Source organism: Peromyscus californicus, unplaced genomic scaffold (genome assembly GCF_007827085.1).
Source record: "Peromyscus californicus insignis strain IS unplaced genomic scaffold, ASM782708v3 Scaffold_4__1_contigs__length_199733344, whole genome shotgun sequence".
Taxonomy (NCBI): Eukaryota; Metazoa; Chordata; class Mammalia; order Rodentia; family Cricetidae; genus Peromyscus; species Peromyscus californicus.
In genome coordinates, this window is record NW_026294562.1 from 138,255,553 (window position 1) to 138,280,404 (window position 24,852).

Here is a 24,852-nt window from a genome sequence, read left to right on the forward strand (position 1 = left end):
GGTGCACCCTGGCCTCCCCCTGAGTGCGTAGGTGCACCCTGGCCTCCCTGAGTGCGTAGGTGCACGCTGGCCTCCCCCTGAGTGCGTAGGTGCACCCTGGCCTCCCCCTGAGTGCGTAGGTGCACCCTGGCCTCCCCCGGCAGATGATGGCCAGAAATCCCCTGAAAGCGCTCCCTGCTCTCCTCTCCACTAAGCAGCAGGTGTGCAAGCTGCAGAGCTCAGGCCCACAAAGTTGGGGTGCGCCGAGGGCAGTGTTCTCTGGTACTGTACTTAAACAGGTGTCTTATTCAAGTACCATGTCTCTGTTCCCCAGGAGGGGGTGACCTCCCTTGTGTGTCCTGACAGATTCTAAATGCATACTAAAGACAAACAGGATGTGCCTGTTTCCAGGAATGAAGTGATTTCCCCAGTCTTAGGAAAAGGACTGACTTCCAGCGGGGGGAAAAAAACCTGCAAGGAAGGAGAGAAGTCACGAATCCTCGCATGTGTTGACAAGGCACCAAGTTGAACAAACAGGATTCTAAGACGGGTGTGCAGGCATGGAGCTGTTTTGCTTTGTTTGACAAGCCTTTGTATCTCCTGCATGTGGTGGGGCTCTTTTACTGGATACAGAATTTGAGACTGCCAGCTTTTTGTTCAGTCTTTAAAGACACCACTCTGTTACCTTTTGCCTTACCTGTTTTGTGAAAGCCATGATACTAGAGACGATGATAAAGGGGCTAGTTCTCTGAAAAGACACAGCACCACCACATGTATACATGCTTCTCAAATTACTTCACAGCCTGCTCTCCTTTATCGGTATTCCAAGACCCCCAGTGGGTGCCTGAACCACAGGAGGTACCAACATACACAACGGAGGTGTTGCAAGTGTTGGACATTGAGTGTAAGGTAACTGATGTTATAGACCGAGAGAAAAGATGGGCACCACACAGGATTTGCTGTCTGATTTTAGAGGAGAGAAGAAATTGTTTCAAAGGGAAAATCTAGAAATGAAACAACGGTAACAACAGACAAAACCAAACCAAACCCACACCAAACTACAATGGAGATGAGGGACAGCTTCAAGTACAGAATCTGAGCTCAGGATGGTCAGGCAGAATCAGCCACGCTGTAGTACCAAGTGGAAAAGGCTGGGTAGGAGGCACAACACCCAAGAGCTGCTGGTCAACAACAGCCTGCTGAAGGTCTGCGTCAGTGTCTCTCCAGAGGAGTGAGAGGGAGGGAGAGGAAATAGTCAACACACACACACACACACACACACACACACACACACACACACACACACACACACACCAGGCAGACAGACAGAACCACCACAGGTCAGGGAAGCCACGAGAGCATCACTAGGGAGACGCTAACAAGCAAACCCCCCTCCCCACAGCACACAGAGCTACCGAAAGCCAAGGCAAAGAAGGAAGACAAGTTAGATACAGAGGAAGGAAGGTAAGAGGTGGAGCACACGGTTCAGGGTAACAGATAAGGCAGAAGATAACAGGGGGCATCTTTAAAGGGATGAAAGAAAAAAACCTGCCAGTTCTGCCTCGAGCAGAGAGCTCTGACACATAGGCGGGCCAAAGGCTTTCTCAAGCCCAAATGAGCCGGTTCACTGCCTGCTGGTCTGCACCAGAGAGTGTCAAAATTTCGAAAGGAGGAGGACGGTGACACCACAGTGACCTGACTTTACCTAGAGTGATGGAAATGAAATAAGTGAAGGGGAAGATACAATTCCCTCTTCTCCCCTTTTTAGTGTTTCTGAGATAACCAGATCTCAGCAGCCAAGAGAGCAGTGCCCGTACCTTGTCCACAGCGAGGGGAAGTAAGGCGTGCATCGAGTGCGAGGCTCTCCTTAACGATTCTATCTGTAAACCCCAGGTCAGCGGCTAAACCAAGCAGTAGTAGGTAAATTACAAATAGAGTCTCTAAGTACCACAGTTAATCCAAGATAAGATGCCAGATGAAAACCAAAAGGACAGAAGGAACAAGGAGAAAAGATTTAGCAAAGATGTTGGTGGGTTTTCACTGATCTACACCGTTCATATAGTTAAGTGCAAACAGTCAACACTGTCAAAAGACAGAATTGTTAGACTGGGATTAAAGCTAAGCAAGTCTCAAGTCTGCACTACCTACAACAATCAAGTTATGAATCTGAAGACATAGGTAGTGTAAAAGGCACTCTCCGATACAAAGAGCTAGGGGGAGCCACCTACTATCAGAAAGGACGAGTTAAGGGAAATGGTTACAAAGAAGAGGACCATTAATGACAAAGGGACCAGTTCTCCAGACAGACAGACACATGCCAGCTCCTAACCAAGCTGTTTCCAAGTGCGCACAGCAAATGCACTAGCTACCTCACCATATTCATGGCCCCAGTGGATGCTGGAACAATGGTTCTCACCCTCTCACATACTGTATTTTTTCCTAGATGAACAGCCAATGATGGAGTTTAATTTATAAATTAATCACAGTAAGAAACCCACAGCAGTAACTGATGAAATAGAACAGTATAAAATATACTGAAATCAAAGTAATGTGAATGTGGTCTCTGTCGATTTCTGGAATTTCCCATTTAATATTTTCAGACTATAGCTGAAGGAGGGTTCTGGGACCAGGAGAAAGTGAGGGATGGGGGAGCGTTCGACTATGCTAACAAACATGAAAGGAGACAGGACAGGCCTGGCTTTACTGTCACCCAGCCACCCTTGTCTCAGTAGCTGACAGAGTCTGCCCATCTATTGGTTGGTGCCGTACTCTAAGCCCCACAGGCCCAGAAGCCCAACATACAGCCCAGAGGACGCCAGCAGCTGTCACCTACATGGAGTGAACTGGCTGTGGGCTTAGAAATGTAGGAAAACAGGAGTATGCCCAGCTACCAGCCTCCCCTTCAAGTCCTGCCCATCCTCTCCTGAGCAAGCTATCAGGCACAGGCACCTGGATTCCCGACCAGGCTTTCCGAAAGGTCCGTGCTGTGGCTCTCTGAGGACCCTGCTTGCCACTTCGCAGGTGTCTGGTGGGTAGACCATTCAGCCAGCACATTCACTGAGGCCTGCACTGAGCATGGGCAGGTACAAGTGGCACCACCTGCTTTTCCCTCAGCCACGAGCTTAGGACTGTCACCCGCTTCACCTGAGGGACTCTTCAGCAACACAGGTCTTTTCATTCCTGTATGGTTTCCAGTGACACTAGCTTGAGCTGTTGTGACAGAACTCCGTAGACTAGGTGGCCTGTTAGCAACTGAAATGTTTTCCCTCTCAGTCCTGGGGGCTAGAAATCCAAGGTCAAGATGTAGGCAGACTGTCTCTCAAGGGCTTGCTCCTGGTACGCAACCCAGCACGCAGCCCTTTCGCTATTAAGTTCGTCCATAGCCCCTGGCTTTCTTATAATCTTCTGTGGTTTGTTGGCCAAGAGTCAGGTGTGCCAAACGTGACAGCCTGGGCTGTAAACTAAACGCCCAGGTGTCTTCACCCTGCTCCTCCTCCTCTTCCTCTCTCAGGTGTTGGTGGTGTGGGGAGGTGAGGAAACCAGGAGGAAATGGATAAAGAGCAGATGACGTTCTTAGTGACTGGGCACAGCCATGTCAAGGACCGATGCCTCAGACCCATGGGAAATGAACAAAACCATCCTTAGGTCCGGCTTGGAATGGCAACGCCCTCCTCTGGTCCAGGTACTGATTTTTACAAATGATTGGTCAGCGTGTGCAAGTACAAATGTTTAGGAGGAACTGAGCAGTGTGTACAAAAGCGAGCAACTGCAGCTTCCTCTCCCCTCCCCCATGCTTACAGCTGAGGCTGCTGGCCTACAGACATGCCTATGGAGACTCGCTAACTCCCCGATCCATGCTGTACATAACGATCGCGTGGAGGTTCCAGTTTTGGCGTAGTTGGTATGGCTTCATCAAAGCGCACACAGCCAACCTGACCCCAGCTTTTCTGTGTATGCGTCTGTCATTTCTTAAGTGTCTGTCGTCTCCTTGCTGCCCCTAGCCAGGTTAAAATGCCAAGCCATGCAGGGCGTGGTGGTGGTGTGCCTCAAAGACTTTGCGCTGCTAGGTGTGCATGTTCTGGGATCCAAAGAGGAGCAGCAGGGACAGTGGTCTCCTGAGGCCCAGCAGCCCACCTCCTCCGCCCAAGGCTCTCCATGGCCACTGGGAAGCTAAGGATGCTGCCGAAAGGAAGGGGCACTAAGTGCAGGGACAGCATTGGCAACATGCATTAGGTACATCCTGGCTTCTGAAGCCTTTTCCATCACAGACCCTTGTCCCACAAAAGTGCTCTTATGTATTTGCTGCGTTACTATGCCCACACAGGCCGGGCTGATTGCTGGATGATAAAGAAAGGAATCTGAGTGAGAATCACTTTGGTTTATAATATGAACAAAATCATATTATAAAATTTCATTTAAACCAATATTTAATAATTCTCATATGTGAGGACCAATAGCTACTAGGAAAGAACTGGTTTCATTGATTGGTAACCACTCCTGTAGGACAAGGCACAGATTACTGTTGAAGGTACTGGAAGTCATGTGATCGGGCTGGAGGTGCAGCTCAGTGGTAGAACACTAGCTGGGTTTGGGTCCCACTGTCATAAAAACATCCTAATTTATTTGGCCTGGGGAATACTGATGCACATTAATGTTTGTTTTTACTATGGGTTACACATCAAATGAGCTGACAAGCTGCTTATGTACTTAGTGGCTCCCCCAGATCTCTGGATGCCTCATTTTTATAAATGTGTGTTGTGTCTAAGAGACAAAGTTGTAGTTGCTCTTGGTGAAATTCTTCTTTGGTTGTGTTGACTTTTTGTTGCAATAAACAAATTGTAAATCTGACGGTCTGCAGGTCTCCTCCCAGGGTCTGAAGTTGCCCCTTGCTGACCTGAGCTCCCCCTATCTCTGACCTGACCCCCCCGGAAGGGCACCAGGACACTCTAGGGTTTCTTGACTTCAGTGTACCCCAGCTGTTCGTATTCAAGTGAAGTTATGTCTGACAGTCACCTCACATACTGTCCCACAGTAGCCTTGTGGGGCCATGCAGCCCTGGCTCCCCATCTCTAACATTGAAGGCTCCTGCCTCCCCAGGTCAAAGTGCTGTGTGAGTTCATGCAAGTGCTGACCGGAGACCCCACTTCCTATGGCCTCTCCCTAGTGCTTGCACACTACGCAATCACTGGATAAGCTGCCTTGGTAGGTCAACTCTCCCCTTTCAGAAGGCACAGCATCCACCCTACCCATCTGTCACTACATTGCTTTGTGACTGTGGTCATTCCCTGGGGATGGGCTCTCCTTCCTCACTTTCCTCCTCTGTGAAAGTCACCCCTGGAAAGGACTCAGAAACCCACCTGTGCATGGAAAGAACATGCAATGAGATCCACCAGAGCCTGTGCACCCAGCCCTGTGTGGAGGAACCTACTGTCCTAGCCCAGAGTCATCATGTGGGGACCAAGAATGCGGGCACCCCCTGCACCCATAGAGGCTGCAGTGAGTCAGGATAAGGCTGCATGTGTTTTATCGGGCACCCTGCCTACATTTGGTTGGTATTTTGGGAAATCTTGTCATCAAATGCAGACTCTTAGATGTTGGAGACCATCACTCAAGACACACGTAACCCTCCATCTGTGAGGGGGGCACTCTGACATGCCAATGCCACATAGGGTCTGAGCACCCACAGACTGCACTGCACATTAGCTTATCACACATCCGTGCTATTTGGATGAATAGCCTATGTTGGTCGGCATTTTGTCAACTTGGCACAAGCTAGGGTCCTATGGGAGGAGATTTCTCAGTTGAGAAAATGCCCCATTAGATGGGCCTGTAGACAAGCCTTTGGGACATTGTCTTGATTACTAATTGATGTGGGAGGACTGGAGGGCCCAGTCCACAGACCATGCTACCCCTGGCAGGTGTTCCTGGGTGGTATAAGAAAGCAAGCTGAGAAAGCCATGGCGAGCATGCCAATAAGCAGCATTCCTCTATGGTCTCTGTTTCAGTTTCTGCCTCCAGGCTCTTGCCTTGAGTTCTGCTGTGACTTCCTTCAATGATGGATTGTTACCATGATGTGTAGGTCAAAACAAAACAAACAAACAAACAACAGCAGCAGCAAAATCCCAAACCAAAACAAACTTAAACCCAAGTGAACAAAAAGGCTCCTTCCTCTACCATTTGGTTTTGGTGTCTTTCCCAGCAATAGAAAGCAAACAAGTCAGAAATTGGTCCCAGTATCATGGGGAATTGCTGTGCTAGACCTGACCATGCTGTTCTGGGGAGGACCATGGGGGTGTTTGGAACTCAGAGCTTAATGGGTGGTTCTATGGGAATTTGGAAGATAAGAGTGCTGTGAAAGAAATGCAGATGATGGAGGCTTGGCTCGTGAAGTTTCGAGGGAAGCAAAGACTCTATAAAGGCCATTCATGTGATATATTTGAATTAAGAATCTTTGGTCAGCTGTGGATGAAGAATCAGTTATGACTGATGGGACCAGAACCACTGAAACCTTTGCTTTCCTGGGATCAGTGTTTTTTAATTGGGGCTGAGAAATCAGCTGTGATCAATAAGAGGCCAGCATTATTAAGGTGAGATCTTCTGGAAGTATTTCTTCAGGGTCAGCACACAGAAGCTATGTTCCAGAGTGGGCCAGGGCTGCATCTCAAGCTGGAAGCTGAACTTGGTAATGTGTAAGAGTCTCTCACATTGCTGATTTTGGTGGCATAGAAGCTGCAGGATTGAAGGGGTCATGGAGAACAGTCAAGGTTTGGCACCATGTGGCAGAGTCAGAGTCCCTGAAGAGAGACCACTGGTGAAGATAACAAACCAGTTGCACTGGAGACACTAGCATACCAGAGATGCTAGGACTGTGATATGACCACCAAGGACAGTGGTAGGTACGGAAAGGAGCTTGTCTGAGCCTATGAAACAAGTTGTGTGTACTGTGGATGGCAGAGGTGGAGAAGTGGAGCTGCCTGAGCATTTTGGAGCTGAGATAATCATTAGTGAATCCTAGATGTTAGATACTGAGTTTTTAACACTGTTGGAATTTGATTTTGATTTGGTTTGATTGTGACTGTGCCCTGGTTCTTCCCTCTTAGAATAAGGAAGTATGTAACTTATTTTTTATTTTATAGGAGTCCACAATTGAGAGACTTTGGATATTGTAAAAGAGAATTTGGACTTTTAAAGTGTTTGAGTATTTTAAGAACTGGAGGATTTTCAAAGTTATAATTTATATCATTAGTAACATAATTTTGGGGACAAACAAGAAAGGAAAGGTTATGGTTTAATGGTCATGGGTTTTTTTTGTGTGTTGAGAAAGGGTCAATTTTTGCTGGTTGGTCTTTTTTTGTTCAATTTGACATAGACTAGGATAATCTGCGGAGAGCGAACCTCAGTTGAGAAAATGCCCCTATCAGATTTGCATGTGCGTGAGCCTATGGGACATTGTCTTGATTGTGATTGATATGGGAGGGCCCAACCCATAGGTGGTGGTACCAGCCCTGGCAGATGTTCCTGGATGGTATAAGAAAGAAAGCTGAGAAGGCCAAGGGGAACAAGCCAGTAAGCAGCACTCCTCCATGGTCTTTGCTTCAGTTCCTGCCTCCAGATTTATGCCCTGAGTTTCTGTCCTAACTCCCCTCCATGATGGAGAGTTATAAGGTGAATAACAGAATACCCCTGCCCACACAGTTGCTTGCTTTTGGTCATGGTATTTATCACAGTAATAAGAAACTAAACTAGGACATGGCCCCTGGCATGTTGAAGGCTTGAATTCCAGGGTGGTGCTGTAGGAGATGGTGGATTATGAGGAAGAGAGTGGAGCCTGAGAGAGGTGGGCCTAGTTGGATCAAAACTCAGAATCCTAAGTAATGTTTCTACTGAATGTGTCTCTTCATAGCTGTAGTTGAAAACTGAGCTGAAGCATTGTGAGTTGGGCCCGTTGATGATGATTTGGCCTAGGTCTTTGGCTGTTGGGTATGTTCCTTTGAAGGATATTATGGGACTGTGGCCTTTCTTTTTCTCTGTTGCCCTGTGGCTTGGGATATGAGTGGTTTGCTCTATTGAGTACTCCTGCCACAATGGCTGCTCAGCAGAGATGCAAAGCAATGGACTGTCAAGTGGGATGTCAAACTCTTAAGCCCAAACAAAGTTTTCCTCTTTGTATGTTAGTTATCACGAGGATTTTTGTTCTAATGATGGGAAGCTCACTGACTGTTAACTGCCTTTCACTTTTCCTTATATTAGGTCATTACATAGACTTTACTCCAAAACAGCACGTAATACCTAGTAATTTCATTTCAGGAAAGCAATGTCTACTGCATAGACGCCTCCTGACTTATGGTGGGTCTGTGTTTTTGTAAGTCCATCATAAGTTGAAAAAGCCATAAAGAGAAATATCTATGCTACCTATACACTGCTGTGCACGTTGACTTAACAACAGTACACTACAGGGTTCAGGCGGAGTTCTGCCCGACTGCAGGGCTGATGGGGAGCTATGCTGGATGCCACTCCAGCATCATGAGAGAGGCACACTGCATTTTAGCCCAGAAAAGACAAAACTCAAAATCCGAGGTATGGTTTCTACTGAATGTGTCTCTTCATTGTTATGAAGTTGAAAACTCCGAGTTGAAGCATTGTGAGTGGGGCCTGCTGTGATGACTTCCAAACCTCTTTCTGAGTCCTGTGTTCAGCGAACTACACGGTCCTCTGCTCTCTTGTCACTTGACTGTGTTGTCATAACTCAGCCACTTGCTCTGAAGCCATAATGAAATGCCCTGTGTTAGGCTCTCAGAGAGTTCCCCGTGGAGTCCATCTGAAGATGAGAGGGAGTCCCATCAGAACTTTGCCTGTGGGTACAGCAGCCTGCTTCCTGTCGCCTGATGAAGAGCCAGGGACTAGAGTATTATAAGGCCAAAGGACCAGCATATACTCCCTTGGAGAAAGTAGGTGGCCATCATTTGTGTGAGCTATTAAGAAAATATGTGTGTTCTACTTTAAAGGCCCTAGAAGAATTGGCAAAGGCCTTTCCACTCAGCCTGGTTGTGGCAGGACTATCCTACCAGCTGCAACTTTTGCCTCAAGTCTTCTTTCTCCTCTGTCACACGTCTGGCCTGGGGAAGACGGGAGGGTTCCTGAAGATGGAGACAGCTGGAGGTGGCAACAGCAGCTAGTGGGGGACAGAGGGCTCTTTCAAGAGACTGAGCATAGGGGAGGCCCTTGTGTGAGGAGGTGAAGAAAATCTGTATGCATTGTTAAGTACCAGGAGATTGGATGCGTGCAGTCACTGCTCAGGGAAAGGAGGAGGGGGTGGGGGGAGCTCCACTTACAGCCTAGAACATATTTTATTTCATTTTGAGGCTACTGGAGTGTCCCTCAGATTTAAGGGGCCTGTTGTTACTACATTTAGTGGCTTTTATCATAGGGTGACTTGGGGGCTTAGGTCTTTAAGAATCTGCCAAGTATCACTTAAAAAATTGCCTTCGGCTGTAACAGGTGGCAGGAGCTGCATCTGGTGACTGGGGCACCAGGAAACACACATATTGAGTAGGTGACAGGCCATTGGGATACAGCAGACACTGGCCAAGGAAGTTACTGTGGTGAACTCAATCAGAAACCTCTGGTTAATGAGGGCCCAGAAGTTCCTCCTTTTAGAAGGGATTTCCATGAGTTTGAATGGTTCTTTCCTTCCAGGGGCCCACCTCCTTCATCTTTGACCTTCCAGAGCCATGCCTAACGAGACTCAGGGGACCTTTCCTACAAGGGATTGGCCAGCAGGACACATTGCTACCTGTAAGGCTGCTGGGCTCCCCTCCAGGGCCTGGGCTGGGTAACACTACTTCACCCATCAACCCCAGGTCCTCTAGGTGTCTAGAATGGTTCTGGTCCAGCTCCACACACTTCTTGGGCAGGTGGCACGTGGCTTCCCATCTCTTATAGTCAGGGTTTTCTGGGTGGCCATGGCTTATCTAGATGAGCTTGGGTGTTGGTCCACCCCGACTGAACTACACTGGAGCAATGAAGCAACTTCTCATAGAGTGAAAAAGTGACATAAAACCTGCTCACTGCACACAGGCAAGGAGAGTTCCTACCAAGAAGGGAAGAGGAGTTGCAGCCGTCTGACAGCATGTCTGCCTCTGGCTGTGATGACATGCTGGGCCATTCTGTGCCTCACTCAGGATTCTACCGCCTCAAGTCTTGGGTCCCAGCTGGGAGAACAGGGTGAGCGATATTAGGGTGGCAGAGTCCCAAGCATGTCCTTCCCCTGGGCCTTCTCCTGAGGCCTGAGAGCCATTACAATGGCATGGCCCTGGGAAATGAGTGCTTCCCCATTTCTTCTGTGAAGGTTCTCAAGGAATTTATTTATCAAGTCAAGATGCTGAAGAAGCCATAAGCAGGAGCGAGGACCCCTGGATTCATGCCTACTGGTGCTGCTGACTGGCCAGTGGTCCATGGGTCTGTCCTGATGACTGGGTGCTGGGTGAGCTGATGATGAGCTGTTTACCAACAGCTGTATCTCTTCCTGTATAGGTCTTGTGTTGGTAGGGCAGCACAGTGAGCAGAGCTTCAGGCTGTGCACCTTCCTCTGTAGCAACCCTCCATCATGTAAGGACTTGAGTGGGACCCTACGGTGACCCTGAAGCTCTGGCTGGTCCTCAGTGGGAGATGCCTATCTTAGTTACTTTCCACCAACAGAGGACCAAGTATTCAAGCATCTGAGCCTATGGTAAGTTCCCATTCAAACCACCACAGTGCCTCCTGGCTTCCTTGAAGCTCTTGTAGAAGCCACTCATGGTCCTTATAAGGTTGTGGCTTGGTGCTATCAGGGAAGGGGAGGATTGGAGCTGGAATCCACCCTCTGTGAGGAAGGTCCCTCCAGAGGCACCAGGACTACCATAGATCAAGGTCACTAGAGAACGAAAATCAAGAGGTAATGGGTGACTTGGCTTTATAGTTTTGTGCATTTTTGGCTAAACTCAACCTCTCTTACTTGCTTGAAAAACTGGTCTCATTAAAGTCCATGGCCACTTCACCACCACCACAGCCTGGGGCTCAAACAGCAGAGGTAAACTCTCTCCACTCTGGGATCTAAGTCTTCATCAGGGGGCAGTTTTCTGACCTTCTCCCCTTGGCTTGCAAATGGTCACTCTCTCTGCATCCTCACATGGTCTTGTGAACCCTAAATTTCTCTCTCTCTCTTTTTTTGAGAGAGTTTCTCTATGAAGCCCAGGCTTCTCTAACTGGGTGTCCTTTTGCTCAGTTGCCATGTGCTGGAGATCACAGACATGCATCATGAGACACCACAATTTCCTCTCTGTACAGAGGTGTACTGGGTAAGGGATCACTGGAGTCTTAATCTCTTTAAAGACCTTAGCTACAAATACACTCACATTCTGACACATGAGGGTGAAGTGTCAACATCTGAACTTTGGGGAAATAACACTCACCCCATAATCCCTGTACAACAAACAGCAGTACTCAGTTCAGAGAGTCCCCCTCTCTCCACTCCATAGGGACACAGTACTCAGTTCAGAGAGTCCCCCTCTCTCCAGAGGGACACAGTACTCAGTTCAGAGAGTCCCCCTCTCTCCACTCCATAGGGACACAGTACTCAGTTCAGAGAGTCCCCCTCTCTCCAGAGGGACACAGTACTCAGTTCAGAGAGTCCCCCTCTCTCCAGAGGGACACAGGATCTGGCCTACACTCCCTCCAGTGATTAGTTCCTGCAGGATCCAGTGACCCAGAGCATCCTACCATAAGATGAGGAAATCCCCAGCATGCAGCCATCCTCGAGAGGCCTGGGCCCCTCCAGTCCATCATTGCCGTCCCTGCTTACCCATCATACACCTCTGCATCTGGACTATGCTCTCTGACAACACAAAGGTACCTTAGCCAGCGATTTGCTTTCTGGCAAGACTTGATGATCCTGGGTACCTGCCCCCACTTCCCACCCTAGACCCAACGACATGGTCAAACAAGAGGGACCCAGAAACTGGTCCTAGGGTACCCTGCAAGCCCGAGGTGGAGGGCTGCATGCTTCTGGGCTGCAAGGCATTACAAAGGCAAATACTTCCAGTCTAGGTCACTATGAGCTGGGATTTGTTTATTGTGAAGATATCCAGTTGGTGCTAGGGTGGAATGTGAGGGAAAGAGACGAGGACAGGAAAGCTCCCTGGCCTCAGGACTGTGAGGGAAAGAGACCAGGACAGGAAAGCTCCCTGGCCTCAGGGATGGGGCTGACTCCAGGAGACCTCACAGTTTTCAGAGATTTATTTTTTATTTTATGTGCCTGCTGTAAATGCCTACATATATGTATGTGTAACTCATGATTGCCTGGTGCCCTTAGAGGCCAGAAGAGGGTATCCGTTTCCCTGGAACTGGAGTTACAGGTGGTTGTGAGGTACATAGAACTGGGAAATGAACCAACCTGGGACCCCTGCAAGAGCAGCAAGTGTTCTTAACCACTGAGTCACCTCTCCAGCCCCAGAACCTCATCTTTGAGGGATGACAGGTATTTTCAGGCAGTGCCATGCTTCCTTCAAGCCAGGCGGCACTAGGGTAGAGTCCAGCACAGCCAGGGTACTGCCTAAGCTCTTGGCTTGGGAGGTCAGGTGACCCCAGGCCCTTAAGCTGTCTGAGAGGCTCTCATTTAGACCCTAGCTGCAGGAGAGAAAGGTGTGTGCATAGGAGGGTGGGAAGCAGAGGGCTGTACCACTGAGTCGGCTTCTGGGGGCCACTGCTAGACAAGCACCCTCTACTCTTGGATCCTGAACTGGAGAGGGTGTGAGTGACCATTAGGTAGAGCCTGCACCCATAGACAGCAGCTGTGAACCTCTGACATGCTGATTACTAGGGGAACGAGCCGCTCATCTGTCTGAGAGCCTAGCAGCCAGCTTAGTGTTTCCAGATAAGACCTGTTGGTAAAGATCCGATTTTTGTATTTGGGCCTCTCCCTGGATGAGTGGACCCTGCTAGTGAGAGTTCGATTCCCAGTGGAGCTTCCTGGAAACACATCACTGCCCTACAAGTCCTTGAGGAAGGGCAGTCTTTCTTCCCAATGAAAAGGCAGGTGTAGGAAGAAAAGGCATTTGGTTCTGCACACAGCGTGAGGCTGTCCCAAGTCCTGTTCTGAGCAGCACAGGCTTGTTCTGCCCTGCTCTGGACAGCACAGGGTCACTCTGCACTACATTGGATGCGTGGGCCTGCTCTGCTAGGTCATTAGCATTCTACAGCAGCTTATTCACATGTCTTCCTTGAATCATGGCCTGCTGGGCTCCCTTCCCTAAAAAGTAGAGAGAAGTCTAAGGAGGGATGCTGAGGTGTTGCCTCGTACGTGTCCGTGGGACTGACTCTTGTCCCTGAATCACAGGATGTAGGACCTAGGGCTAATGTGCTCAGTGGGGAGCAGAGGCTCTTCTACCAGTTCTCTGTGGCTCAGCAGCTGCTGCCCCAGGTTAGTGTGGGGTTGGCACAGGGGATGAATAGCGAGGCAGGAGCTCTTTCATCTGAAGTTTCTGCAGTTCATTATAGCTGACCAGGATTTAAAATATTACATGAAAAATCCCAGAAACAAACAATCCACAAGATGAAACTGTGCACTGTTCTGAGCTGTATGAAGAAACTTCACACCCCTCATGTGTGTGAAGCATCCCTTTTGTTAGGATCCTGTACATGTGCAGCTTGGAGTTTTGTGTCTTGCATCTTACATCATCAGCAGGTGCTGGCAACTACGTACCCACTGTGTGGTCACGCAATCCCTGCCTTAAAAAGCCAGACGCGGACCCCCTCCCCCTCTCTGCTCTCTGCTCTGCTCCGCTCCCTCCCCCATCTTTCTCTCTCACCAGGCCTGGTCCCTTCCCCACACCCATTTTCCCTCCTAATAAAGCTCTAAAAGCTAACATTGGTTTCTGCAGTGGCCCATAACTTGTCTGCCCGGTAACCAGCACCACCAACCTGCGCCATTAACTATCACTTGGTACTGTGAACTCGGATAGGAAATTCTGCGCACTCAGTGTCCGGGGCTGAATGTCAGAAGCCTGACCAAGGACCTGCAACTGCCCTGCCTCACCAGACTTAATTGTACTTTCAGGGTTACTTAATGGGAAAAGATTTTCCAGCTAAGATAGGAGCTTTCATTTCATTGCTCCCTCCATGTGCCCCACTCCAGACCTGTCAGCAGTGCTTCTCCTCCTCATACATACAGACAGGGCCCTGATCTCTGCCTTGTCCCTAATTCCAAAGAAATAAGTTCTCACCCCACAAGCTTTTCTCTTCCCAGTTCCCTCTTCTAACTCACTGCTCAGCTAATGGTGCAGGACCACCACAGAACTGGAGTCCAGAGATCATCAAGTAAGAAACTGTAACAGCTAAAAGGTATTTACGCTCCCAGACCCAAAAGTGTCTGGGCTCTGCAAAAACAGACTTTAATATAGCCATCTATTACTGTTAAATGCTTTTAACAATTGGTCACCTGTGTCTCCTGGATGCTAAACTAGTAAAGGAAACAGGTGCCTTAAATAATCTGTCTCTGATAAAGCTTAAAAACATGCTCTAGCCGGGCGGTGGTGGCGCACGCCTTTAATCCCAGCACTCGGGAGGCAGAGCCAGGCGGATCTCTGTGAGTTCGAGGCCAGCCTGGACTACCAAGTGAGTTCCAGGAAAGGCGCAAAGCTACACAGAGAAACCCTGTCTCGAAAAACCAAAAAAAAAAAAAAAAAAAAACATGCTCTAATCTGTCTCTCTCATTAACACTAAACAATACAAGCAGAGTACTAAACACTACCATGGTCACTAATTTTCTCATGGCTGCTTCTTAACATGTTCAAAATTTTTCCCAAGCTCCAGAAACCAGCTTAAATCCATCTGGACAGGTCGGATCTACTTCAGGCTTTTTCTGTCAGCCACAAAAGCAGCCAGAGTGCCAAGCCAAGAGGGATGGACAGCTCCAGGGCAGCAGGACAACCCCTTCCCAGGATGCCTGACTACCTCAGAAGACACCCCCCCTCCTTATTCCCCCTCAAGAGCCAACCAACACCCACCAAGTCAGCTGGAAGCAGTTTTTCCAGGAGAAATGACGCTCCTATTCCTATTCACTCGCTTTTTTATAATAAGCAAAAAGTCTGGAATGTTTGTATCCTGTACATATGCAGCTTGGAGTTTTGTGTCTCGCATCTTACGTCATCAGCAGGCGCTGGCGACTACCAACCCACCGTGTGGGCACGCAATCCCTGCCTTAAAAAGCTGGACGCGGACCCCCCCCCCTCTGTTTCCTCTCTGCTCTGTTCCGCTCCCTCCCCCTCTTTCTCTCTCACCAGGCCTGGTCCTCTTCCCCACACCATTTTCCCTCCTAATAAAGCTCTGAAAACTAACATTGGGTTCTGCCGTGGCCTGTGACTTTTCCGCTGGTAACCGGCGCCACCAACCAGCACCGATTTACCATTACCTTTGTGCATCGAGCCCACACAGTAGACACTGTCTTTAGCTGTCTGCTGTCAGTAGCCACTGGGGCTGTCAGGCTGATGTTCAGAGATCTCTGTGCTTGTGCACACCACCCCTTATCCATGGTTCCCAGAGCACAAAGCAGCAATGACGGAATTGAGACCCACAAGGAGAAGCCAGGAAGTACTTCCATAAAGCAGAATGGGGAAAGTTTTCAACTTAATAAGGAAAGAAAATTGATTGCATGCTGTTACTAAGGTCCACAGCCACATTGAATCTATGTGTAAAGTCCACAGCTAGTTTTGCTGCTGGGCCTGAAGCTGCCAAAGTCCACCCACAACACTGGTGAGTGCCTGCAGTGGGGAAGGCCATACACAGGGACAGTGTATTCAGGGTTTGGGCCATACAAGATGTCCACAGGCATCTCTTCAGTGTCTCCCTTGGATGATGGCAGAGCCACTGTTGATAATACCTCTATATGGAGGTGTATCCTCTACAGAGTCTGCATCCTCTCTAGGGCTCTAGCCTGGCCTGTGAGGACTGGTAGGTGGAATGTGCAGTTCTGGGAACATAGTGGCTTTGGAGGTAGGACCCACAGGGACTCTGAAGGGACCTGGCAGCCATAGAAGCCAAGAGTTATCTGCACTATGCTCTGGGGCCAGAACCCAGACTTTGGAAAAAGCTTGTCCCTCAGGGTGAAACACCCCCACTCTGCTACACTTCCTAGAGGGATGCAACAACAGTACCTTCCACTGCCATCATTTCACTGGAGAGAGCTTTACAGTCACCACAAAGGCATCTGGAGGCTGCATCTGGAAGACCTCTGGGGGACCTGAGACTGTGAACTTGATGCTGACTTCAGGGGCTCTTGGGACACTTGACAAGGAGGCCCATCCCTGGCCCAAGCCACATCCTGAGGAAGGCTTCTTTTTCTCTATAAGGGCTACAGGACGAAGGGTGGTGGCCTTTATGTGCATATGGTTTCAGCAACTTGGAAAGCTGAAACAGGAAGATCCCTTGAGTCCAGGGGTTTGGAGGCCATCCTGGACAACAGAAGACCTCACCTCAGACCAAGCCAAAACAGAAGCAAAACAAAACCCTAGGAAAGGAGGCAGGCACCACTGGTAGCAGGGAGACAGGGAAAGGCAAGGTTCCTCCCAAGCTTTGATGATGAAAAGCCTCTTTTGGTGGCCAGAGGTAGTGAGTGGGTGATGAGGAAGAGTGATGAACAGTCTGTTGCCTTGGCTACCTGGACCTATTTCTGGCTACACCAGCATGTGAGCTGGGGTTTGATTTGGGTTTTGGGGAGAGGGCCAGGGATATTTCCACTCCCTGGATTCAGAGTCCATCCCACAGACGTGCCGACTGGCCATCATATGTGGAAGGGTGCTCTATAGGGCTGGAGGAGGGAGTTTTCCCTGACTAGAGTATTACACAGCATGTATACTGTGCCCCACCTTGCCAGCTGTTCACAGGAAGAGGAAGGATGCGGAGGCCCTGATACACTCAGTGTAAAGAGTCAGGATGGTCACCCCGAGCTTCCTGCTTGTGGAAGTCCTGAACCAACCACTTGGGTTTCCTAGAACTACATTCAAGGGCAAGAACCCTAAAACACATGCCGTCTCCTTGACCTTCAGTCTCCTGAGGAAAATCTCAGTCTGTATTGAAAATAGGAGTGGCAGTCCCAAAGCCTGTCCTTTCCACTCAGACACTCACATGTCCATCATAGCTAACACAGAGAGCTTTGCCAGCAGTGACAGCACACTGTGAATCAGCCCCACTGTGTCTTAAGGATAGCTGCATTGTGCACTGTGCAGCAGGGGGCGCTGGTCAGCCCATCAGCCTTGAGATAGCTTCTTGCAGGAAACCCAGCTATAGTGATCTACAGATAAAGTGTTGACTTTTTGGTTCAAAAGTTTACTAGTGTACAGCAGGAGTGGGCAAGCCTTTCATGAACAGTGCTAGCAAATCAGAGGCCAGCAGGCCACACACACTCTCTCTGCCCACTGCAAAGCACTCACAGGGAAAACGTCAGGCAATGAGTTTGGCTGTATGCCAATAAATCTATTTGCAAAGTAAGTGGTGGGCCACAGCTTGCCAATATTTGCTCTGAAGGGATTTTGTTTTCCAACTTCATCTAAGGTGGATTGCGTCTATATAAAAGTTCACACAGAACATTAGCAATGATTAGCTTTACAGTTAAAAATCCCTCTAAGTATACAGACAACGTGTATTTCACAGGGCTAGAAGCAAGGATTTTGAACATTTTAAACCTAAGAAGTAATAAATGTTGGAGGAGGTAGATATGTTTTCCCTGACTAGAGTATTACACAGCATGTATACTGAAACACAACACGAACGCACATGATTTTATGTGTCAGTTAAAATTAATTATAAAAAATTTACATATGCCTGTGACAGAAACCAACAGCTAAGTACAGGCGGTGGCACCACTCATTTCCAAAGTGGTTTAGATGGACCACTGTCTCTGATGCTACTATGCTAGTGAACACATATGCATGCCTACTGAGCAGGGCTATGCAGAAACCATGGCTGCTCCCTGTGTGCGCATGAGCTCTAGGCAGCTGTCCACACGTCACATCTCCAGTGCCTCCTCCATCCCTCCACACTGCCTTACCCCACCCTGTCTCAGGAGCTGGACAAACCTTGTTCTCTCTGCTGGTCTCTCTGTTCCATGGACACAAGGGCTGAGAAGTGCGCTTGATCGTAGGCCAGGACCAGGGGCGAGCAGTGGCACCTGTTGGGAGGCACCTCCAAGGGCAGGTAGATCCCTCCAAATGGGATGGGTGCAAACGCTGTGGACACAGACATGGGTGGAGGTGGAGGGAAGAGTGGGAAAGGGAGTCCAGAGGAAGGGAGGGGTGGGTTGGCGGGGGGAGAGGGAATGGGGGAGCAGAATTAGTGCTCGGGGCCAGGACTGAAGGTTTCCATGGTGATCTGTCTGGGTAGCCTGCTCCTGAGAGCCACACCATCATCAAAAGAGTGTCAGGGTCAGGGCTAAGACCACTGCCCAAGATGGTCAGCGATGTCGCCCACTAGCTTGTCTAAGTCCATGCTGCCCTTTCTCTTCTGGTGTCACTGGAAATGTTCACACGCAGGCAGGAGAGTGTGCCTGGTGCATATTTTGAAAACAACTTCTACAGAACAGAAGGGACTAGCCAGAGAGCTCTGGTGCTGAGCTGCAGATCAGGTGGAACATGAGAAGCAGAGATGCTGTCTTTGTGTGATGAGATACCAGCCTGTTCATGTTCTTAGGAAGAACAAGGGAAGAGAAGCCTGAAAACCACGTCCGCAAACACCCGCCCCAAGCAGTAGCTGATTCTTTTCTTTCCTTCTTTTATTCCCCACTGAAATAGGGTCTCATGTAGCCCTGACTCACTATGTAGCTGAGGATGGCCTTGAACTTCCAGTTCTCTTGGCTTGGCCTCTGAGTGCTGGAATTACAGGCATGTACCACCATGCCCATTTTATGTAGTGCTTTGTGCATGCTAGGCAAGCGGTTTAGCCACTGAGCCAACCCCCGAGCCTAGCAGCTGGGGTTTGATCATGAAGAACATTGCCTTCGGCCTCAGAGTGGGAATTTCACTCTCCTTGGAGCAGGGCACAGGGACCTTTAGAATGGTCTCTGAGGACCTCTTAGTCACCAGCCCCCCAACTCAGTCTGTATTGGGCAGGCTGATTCTGCCCACATAAGAACCCTGTTTTGAGGGCTGTAGTAAGGAGAGGAACATGGACAGGCTGCAGAGGGCTGCTGGTTCTGGTGCTGGGCGGCAGGGAATAGAGTCGTGCTAGGCAGGATGCATGTTCTGCTAGCCCCTGCCTTCCCAGCAGCCACTGCCATGCTGGTCTTTCTCTGGCATGAAACGGATGCCTGACTGGCTGGGCTCCGGGAGGTCCATGACTTCTACTATGAGGTAGATGTAAATTTAAGTGGAGCTGAGTGAAATGCCACAGGGTCACCTGACTGGCACGCTGTAGTAAAGAGATGTTGTGGACAGTGCCATCTTTAGAAGTGACAAACAAGGAAAAATGGCAGCAAGAGTAAACTGGATCACACCTGTGCTGCCAAGGAGAGTGGAAAATGAACCACAATGGGGGAAAGTGCCAGGCGCGGGGTCTGCCGAGTGGGGCAGGGATCTGGTGATAGCTCTCCCGGCTTTCCCTCTTTTCTGCCTCTTCAGAGCATGGCCAGCCCCGTGGAGTCTCGGGCATCCTCACTACAGCCCCCTGGACTCCCAGAAGCTTCAGGCTCAGGAATGACATGTAGGGTCTACACCCAGTCTCGGGCTGAACCTGGATGGGGATATTGTTTAGCCACACTGGGGGCTTCAGTGTGCTTATCTATCTGGGGACGATTGTGTGAAGGGCTGAGGGGGGGTCATTCAAGAAGTCGTGCATGGGCCAGGGTCTCTGTGGATAGACAACAGCAGCTGGGCTACCCCTGCAGTTCCCAATTCTTCACCACCCTCCAGAGCCTCCACACTCTGCCTTCCTTCCTTTCCTCTCCAATATTGTAGCCTGCACAACCTCTGGAACAGGGCCTGGGGCTTCGGGAGGGATATGTGTTGTCTGCGGTGGTTGGGAAGATTTCTCATAGTCACCTGCTGGTGTCATGCTGTGCTGGAGGAAGAAGAGACCTATGAAGTAATGCTATCTTTGTGTATGTCTTAGAGCGACACGATGACTCTGCCTATGTGCAGGTAGATGCCACCCTTTCTGGACCACCATTAAATATGGCTCCTTGAGGATCCTACCTTCGCCACCGGAGTCTCTTAGCATGGTGTCTGCCACCACCACAATGGGTCTCCGTAGTATGTGGGCTAGGACAAAGACATGGAACTCTTCCAGGCTTTCATACACAGGGTCCTCAGAGTTGTCCACACTAGGAACAAAATAGAGTGATCTTGTCATGAGACTAGACTGGGGTGGGGAACAGAAAAGGCAGGGACTCTGAGTAGGGACTGAGAACCCCCAAACACTGGACCCTATCTACCAGGACCTGAGGGACAGTTCCTGGGAAGAGGTCATGAGAAAGCTGCCTGAATCCTACCCTGAGGGGAGGAGGAGGCTGACTGCACAGCTGCACACTCAACCTCCCCAGTCTGGGTTCAAGCTCCTGCCTAGCCTTGGGGGTAGAGTAGGCCCCAAGAACTGCTGTTATCTAGACTGTGAAACACTGGGGCAGGAGACTGTGATCTAGATGTTCCTCAACAACAGGGTCACCCTCCAAGGAAAGAGCCGGAGCTTTAGATGGTGGGAACTTGTGTAAGTCTCCTGGATGTGATGCCAGTGTACAACAGCAGGAGGCGATGGACTCCTCTGCGGATTTCAGTATCCTGGGGCTTCTGGAATCAGCTCCTCAAAGACATCAAGGGAGCAGGGATGGCTGTAGGCCCTGAGTGACTGGGAAAGAGCTCCATGTTCAGAGTGCTGACCGACTGCCTCCATCACTCCCAGAACAAAGGCCGTAAATCCCAAGAAATGCACCATGCCTTTGGGGGAGATTTGATGTTACATTATGGTTTTCTTTCTTTCTTTCTTTCTTTCTTTCTTTCTTTCTTTCTTTCTTTCTTTCTTTCTTTCTTTCTTTCTTTCTTTCTTTCTTTCTTTTTCTTTCTTTCTTTTTTTCTTTCTTTCTTTCTTTCTTTCTTTCTTTCTTTCTTTCTTTCTTCCTTCCTTCCTTCCTTCCTTCCTTCCTTCCTTCCTTCCTTCCTTATTTTTCCTTTTTACGTGGTGGCCAATGAACTTAACAGTAAAATATGTGGCAGCAGCCAGAAGTCACAAAGTCACACAGAACCATGTGGAAGTTCTTCTCCAGATTTCCACTTCTACTCTGAGAGGGGTCAGAGTGCTCCTTGTTTACAGGACATAGCCGTCAAAATGAAGAGCTAATGTCCAGTCACCAGGCCTGCTAACAGTGGTCCCAGCAACACCTTTAAGATGGAGGACCCAGTTCAGGGTCATGAGCTGCTTTCTCCTGGGTCTCTTCAGTCTCCTTTGGCCTGCAATGCTGCTCAGTATTTCCACAACCATGGCTCTTCTGAGATGCTGAGGAGTGCAGGGCAGGTGTCTTGTGGAACTTTCTCAGCCTGGGTCTCTACATTACCTCACCATGTTAGCCTAGGGTTTGCCAAGTCATCCCGGACTGTCCTCTCAGGTGGTGTGATGTGCAGGTTGTCCTACCACAGTGGTGGGGCCTTGGTCACGGGCTCTTCTTCCTCACAGAGCTGCTCAGGTCACCTCTGTAATCAACAAGTATTCCACAGAGGAGCTCGGAACCTCTGCACATCTCCATTTTACAAGCTTGTTGATAGCACTGTGGATTTCTGGTTCTATACTTTTATTAAGTGATTTGTAATCCACTTATGATATTATGATCTTCAGATATGCTTTGATTTGGTCACAGTCGCTTATTTCAGCTTGGTCTGTGTCCTTATGACATCTCCTTGTCATTCTTTTGGATCACTTCCTTGTTCCCTGGCACAAGAAGATGGATCATGTGCACATTATTGTCCTCTCTGTGGCTGGGCAGATGGGTACGGGGATTATGCTCAGGAGGGCCAGAGTTAGGACCCTCAGAACCCAGGCACAAAAGCAGGCAGGGATGGAGGCTGCCTGGAATCCTAGTACTTGTGATACAGAGATGGGATTCCCAGGGCCAGTTGGTTAGCTAAGGCTAGCCAAATCGGTAAGCTCCAGATGCAGTGAGAGAACGTACCTCAATAAATAAAGAAGTGGGCAAATGAGGAAGACACCAGGCATTAACTTTGGGCTTCTACATGCATCCATGTGCCTGTGCATATGAGAATGCACATCTATTCACACCTTCCCCAAACAAAACATAGAGAGCTCTGTAGGTTCTACACCCAAAGATTCAACTGAGATAAGCATCACTAAAAGAACTGGATGCACTTTTTCATATTCCCTAAATATAATACACTTTTCCCCCTTCAGAACTGTCTAGTTTCAGGTAACTTATAGCAACAGAAAACACTATCATACTGATTGCTGTTCCTCTCTTTTCTCCCACCTGCGCTTCCCCAGAAGAGATTCGGTCTCCTTGGCGAGTGTGGGAAGTTCAACAGTGAAGGAAACACTGGACTGAAGTTCAACAGTGAAGGAAACACTGGACTGGAAGGAACACCCGGGACTTGGAGGGCGTGGAACAGACAAGAGCTAAGTTTTCAGGAACAAGTCTTCAACTGTTCAAATATGCCTGCCTGGGCACAGGATGGACTGTTGGGGCTGACGTGTCATCTCAGAAAAACACAGCAATGAGCAACCTGTAGGAATTGTGGGTTTCTGCACTGAAGAGTCTCAAGTTGAACGCGTTCCATGTGGTGCCACTGCAGGCCCTGTTGGACCGCATTCTCCAGCTGGAGCCTCAGAGGGCTAGGCCCTGTGGGCACCAGGCCCACTGTGGTGGGGTGTTGAGAGCCAGAGGCTACCTGGGCCTGTGACTCTGGGGCTGGCCAGGAGACATGCAGATCTGTGTTCTTGGTGTTAATATTCATTCTTTGTGCTGTGGCAGAGACCTTTTCTGGGGTGGTAACTTTCCCTTCAGGATGAAAGAGCAGAAATCAAAGAATGCACCTTCTGAAATTTCATGGCCAAATGTCCCACAGTGTGCCTGTTGGTCTGGCCTGTTCTTCATTCCCACAGTGGAACGTTGGCGCTGACCTGCAGGAGCAAGCTCTTCTTGAATGCATACAGTGTGCAAAGCCTTTGTGCTAAGAACACACGTAATATCGTCATATCCATGGAGTCCATTGGGAAGCGCTGGGTGGTTTGGTGGGCTCTTGCTTCCAGCGGGACTTGGAAACACACACTAGTAGATTCAAGGAAAAGTCTATAAAAAGCCGCTGGTATTTTCACAGTCCTGTGTGTGCAGTGACCCTGTGGTGATGACCGCCGTCACAGGCCACTTCCAGGCCTGGCTCTGCCTTGAGGCCTCTAACTACTATTGTTTCCTTTGCACGGTGAGCCTGAGGGAGACAGGCCGGGCAGCTCTCACGAGCTCGTGTGTAGGGAGCTTTGGTATCTGTGTCAGGCCTCCCCTTACTTCCCACGTTGCCTCCTATATAACGGACACTTCCTGCCTTCTGCTGCCTGGCTAGCATGCAGGGCACTTCCCCTCCTCCCCAAGCTCTGGGAGGCCCCCAGTGGCCAGGAGCTCTGGGAGACCCACGGAGAGCAGGGCAGCACTCACCCACCACCCGTGCCGCTGCTGTTCTTGCTGAAGTGTGTGCGAGGCTCGCTGGAGGCCAGTTTTAGCAGCTCTGTCCACTCTCGCTCCCATTCCTCCTCAGTGTACACCAGCCCTGACTGGCGCGAAGGGAAGCTGGTTCAGGAGGCAGCCACTGTCGCCTGCCTTCACCTCCTCCTCCCACCAAGCCACCCAGCTTGGACTAAGCCCCACTAGGACCCAGCCTGGATATATCCGTTAGTGCCCCTTGGTGGTCACTGTTATGTATTTTCAGAAATTCCAGCCCCTGATTTCAGAGCTTTTGGAGTCCTCCAATCATCAAGGTCACTCCCGGGTATACGTGGGAATGAGCGACCCTGGCTAGGGCTGACCAAGCCATTTTACCCTAAATATAGGCAGATTTTTCTTGCGGAGAAAAGTGCTAATATCACCATGGCTAGGCGCTGCTGAGATTGCCTCTGGATCGAGGGGGCCCAAAGCATCACAGAACAGTGCATGTCTCCATAATGCATCATTCTCCATGCTGGGGCACTGTTAAAGCGAAGGAAGGCACTTTCCTAACCACACCAGCATGGGAGGTGTGAGTAGGGATGTGCTGCGGTCCGCCTGCGCTGCGGGGTTGTAACAGGGCTCCCTGGGTATAGCACAGCCAGAGGCTGCTCCTGAGCTGGGTCCTGTCTCTAGCAGAGGCGGGTACCAACCTCCTTGTTCTGCTGTGTCTGTTGCCATCTCCACCTCCGCTTCAGGGCTTCCCGCTCAGCACCTGTCCTCATCATGGTGTAGAGAGCTTTCCGCAAAACCAGGTCCCGGTCGTGAAAGCCCCACATTCCTGCAGCCAGGAGGTCATGAGGGACAGAGGAGGAAGGGATGTGAGGAAGAGATGAGCCAGGGGAGACTCAAAGGGTCACAGCCCAGCAGGCCGACCTCCCCCGTGGGCGCACAGGAAGGAACTACCATGTCAGGCAGCTCTTCCATCACAGGCTTGCAGCCCTCCCCTGTCCCCATGCTGTATGCATGCTTCTGATCAGCTCAGATGTGTGAATGAAGCGGCACTTCCTGTCCTAACAAAACAATGGCAAGTAAAGGATGAGTGCTGCCTCTCTCTGGGACCGAAGGCTACCTCTGTCTCCTGCAGGTGTTTCTGGAGAGGCCAAATGCTCACCATAGGTCTTGTGTTTGGGTGAGAGAGTGCCTCTGGGGACAAG

General features: G+C 49.7%; 1 protein-coding gene across 7 annotated transcripts in view; it reads right to left on the minus strand.

The window, feature by feature from the left end:
* Otud7a (OTU deubiquitinase 7A) overlaps positions 1 to 24,852 on the minus strand; it is a 320,662-nt gene that overhangs the window by 9,198 nt on the left and 286,612 nt on the right. For all 7 annotated transcript variants that reach the window (XM_052712971.1, XM_052712972.1, XM_052712966.1 and 4 more), the window contains 4 exons: positions 24,349 to 24,476; positions 23,651 to 23,766; positions 20,196 to 20,323; positions 18,087 to 18,236 (listed from right to left, as the gene is read on the minus strand). In XM_052712971.1, the coding sequence (XP_052568931.1) occupies positions 18,087 to 18,236; positions 20,196 to 20,323; positions 23,651 to 23,766; positions 24,349 to 24,476 (522 nt within the window). The remainder of the gene's footprint in view (positions 1 to 18,086; positions 18,237 to 20,195; positions 20,324 to 23,650; positions 23,767 to 24,348; positions 24,477 to 24,852) is intronic.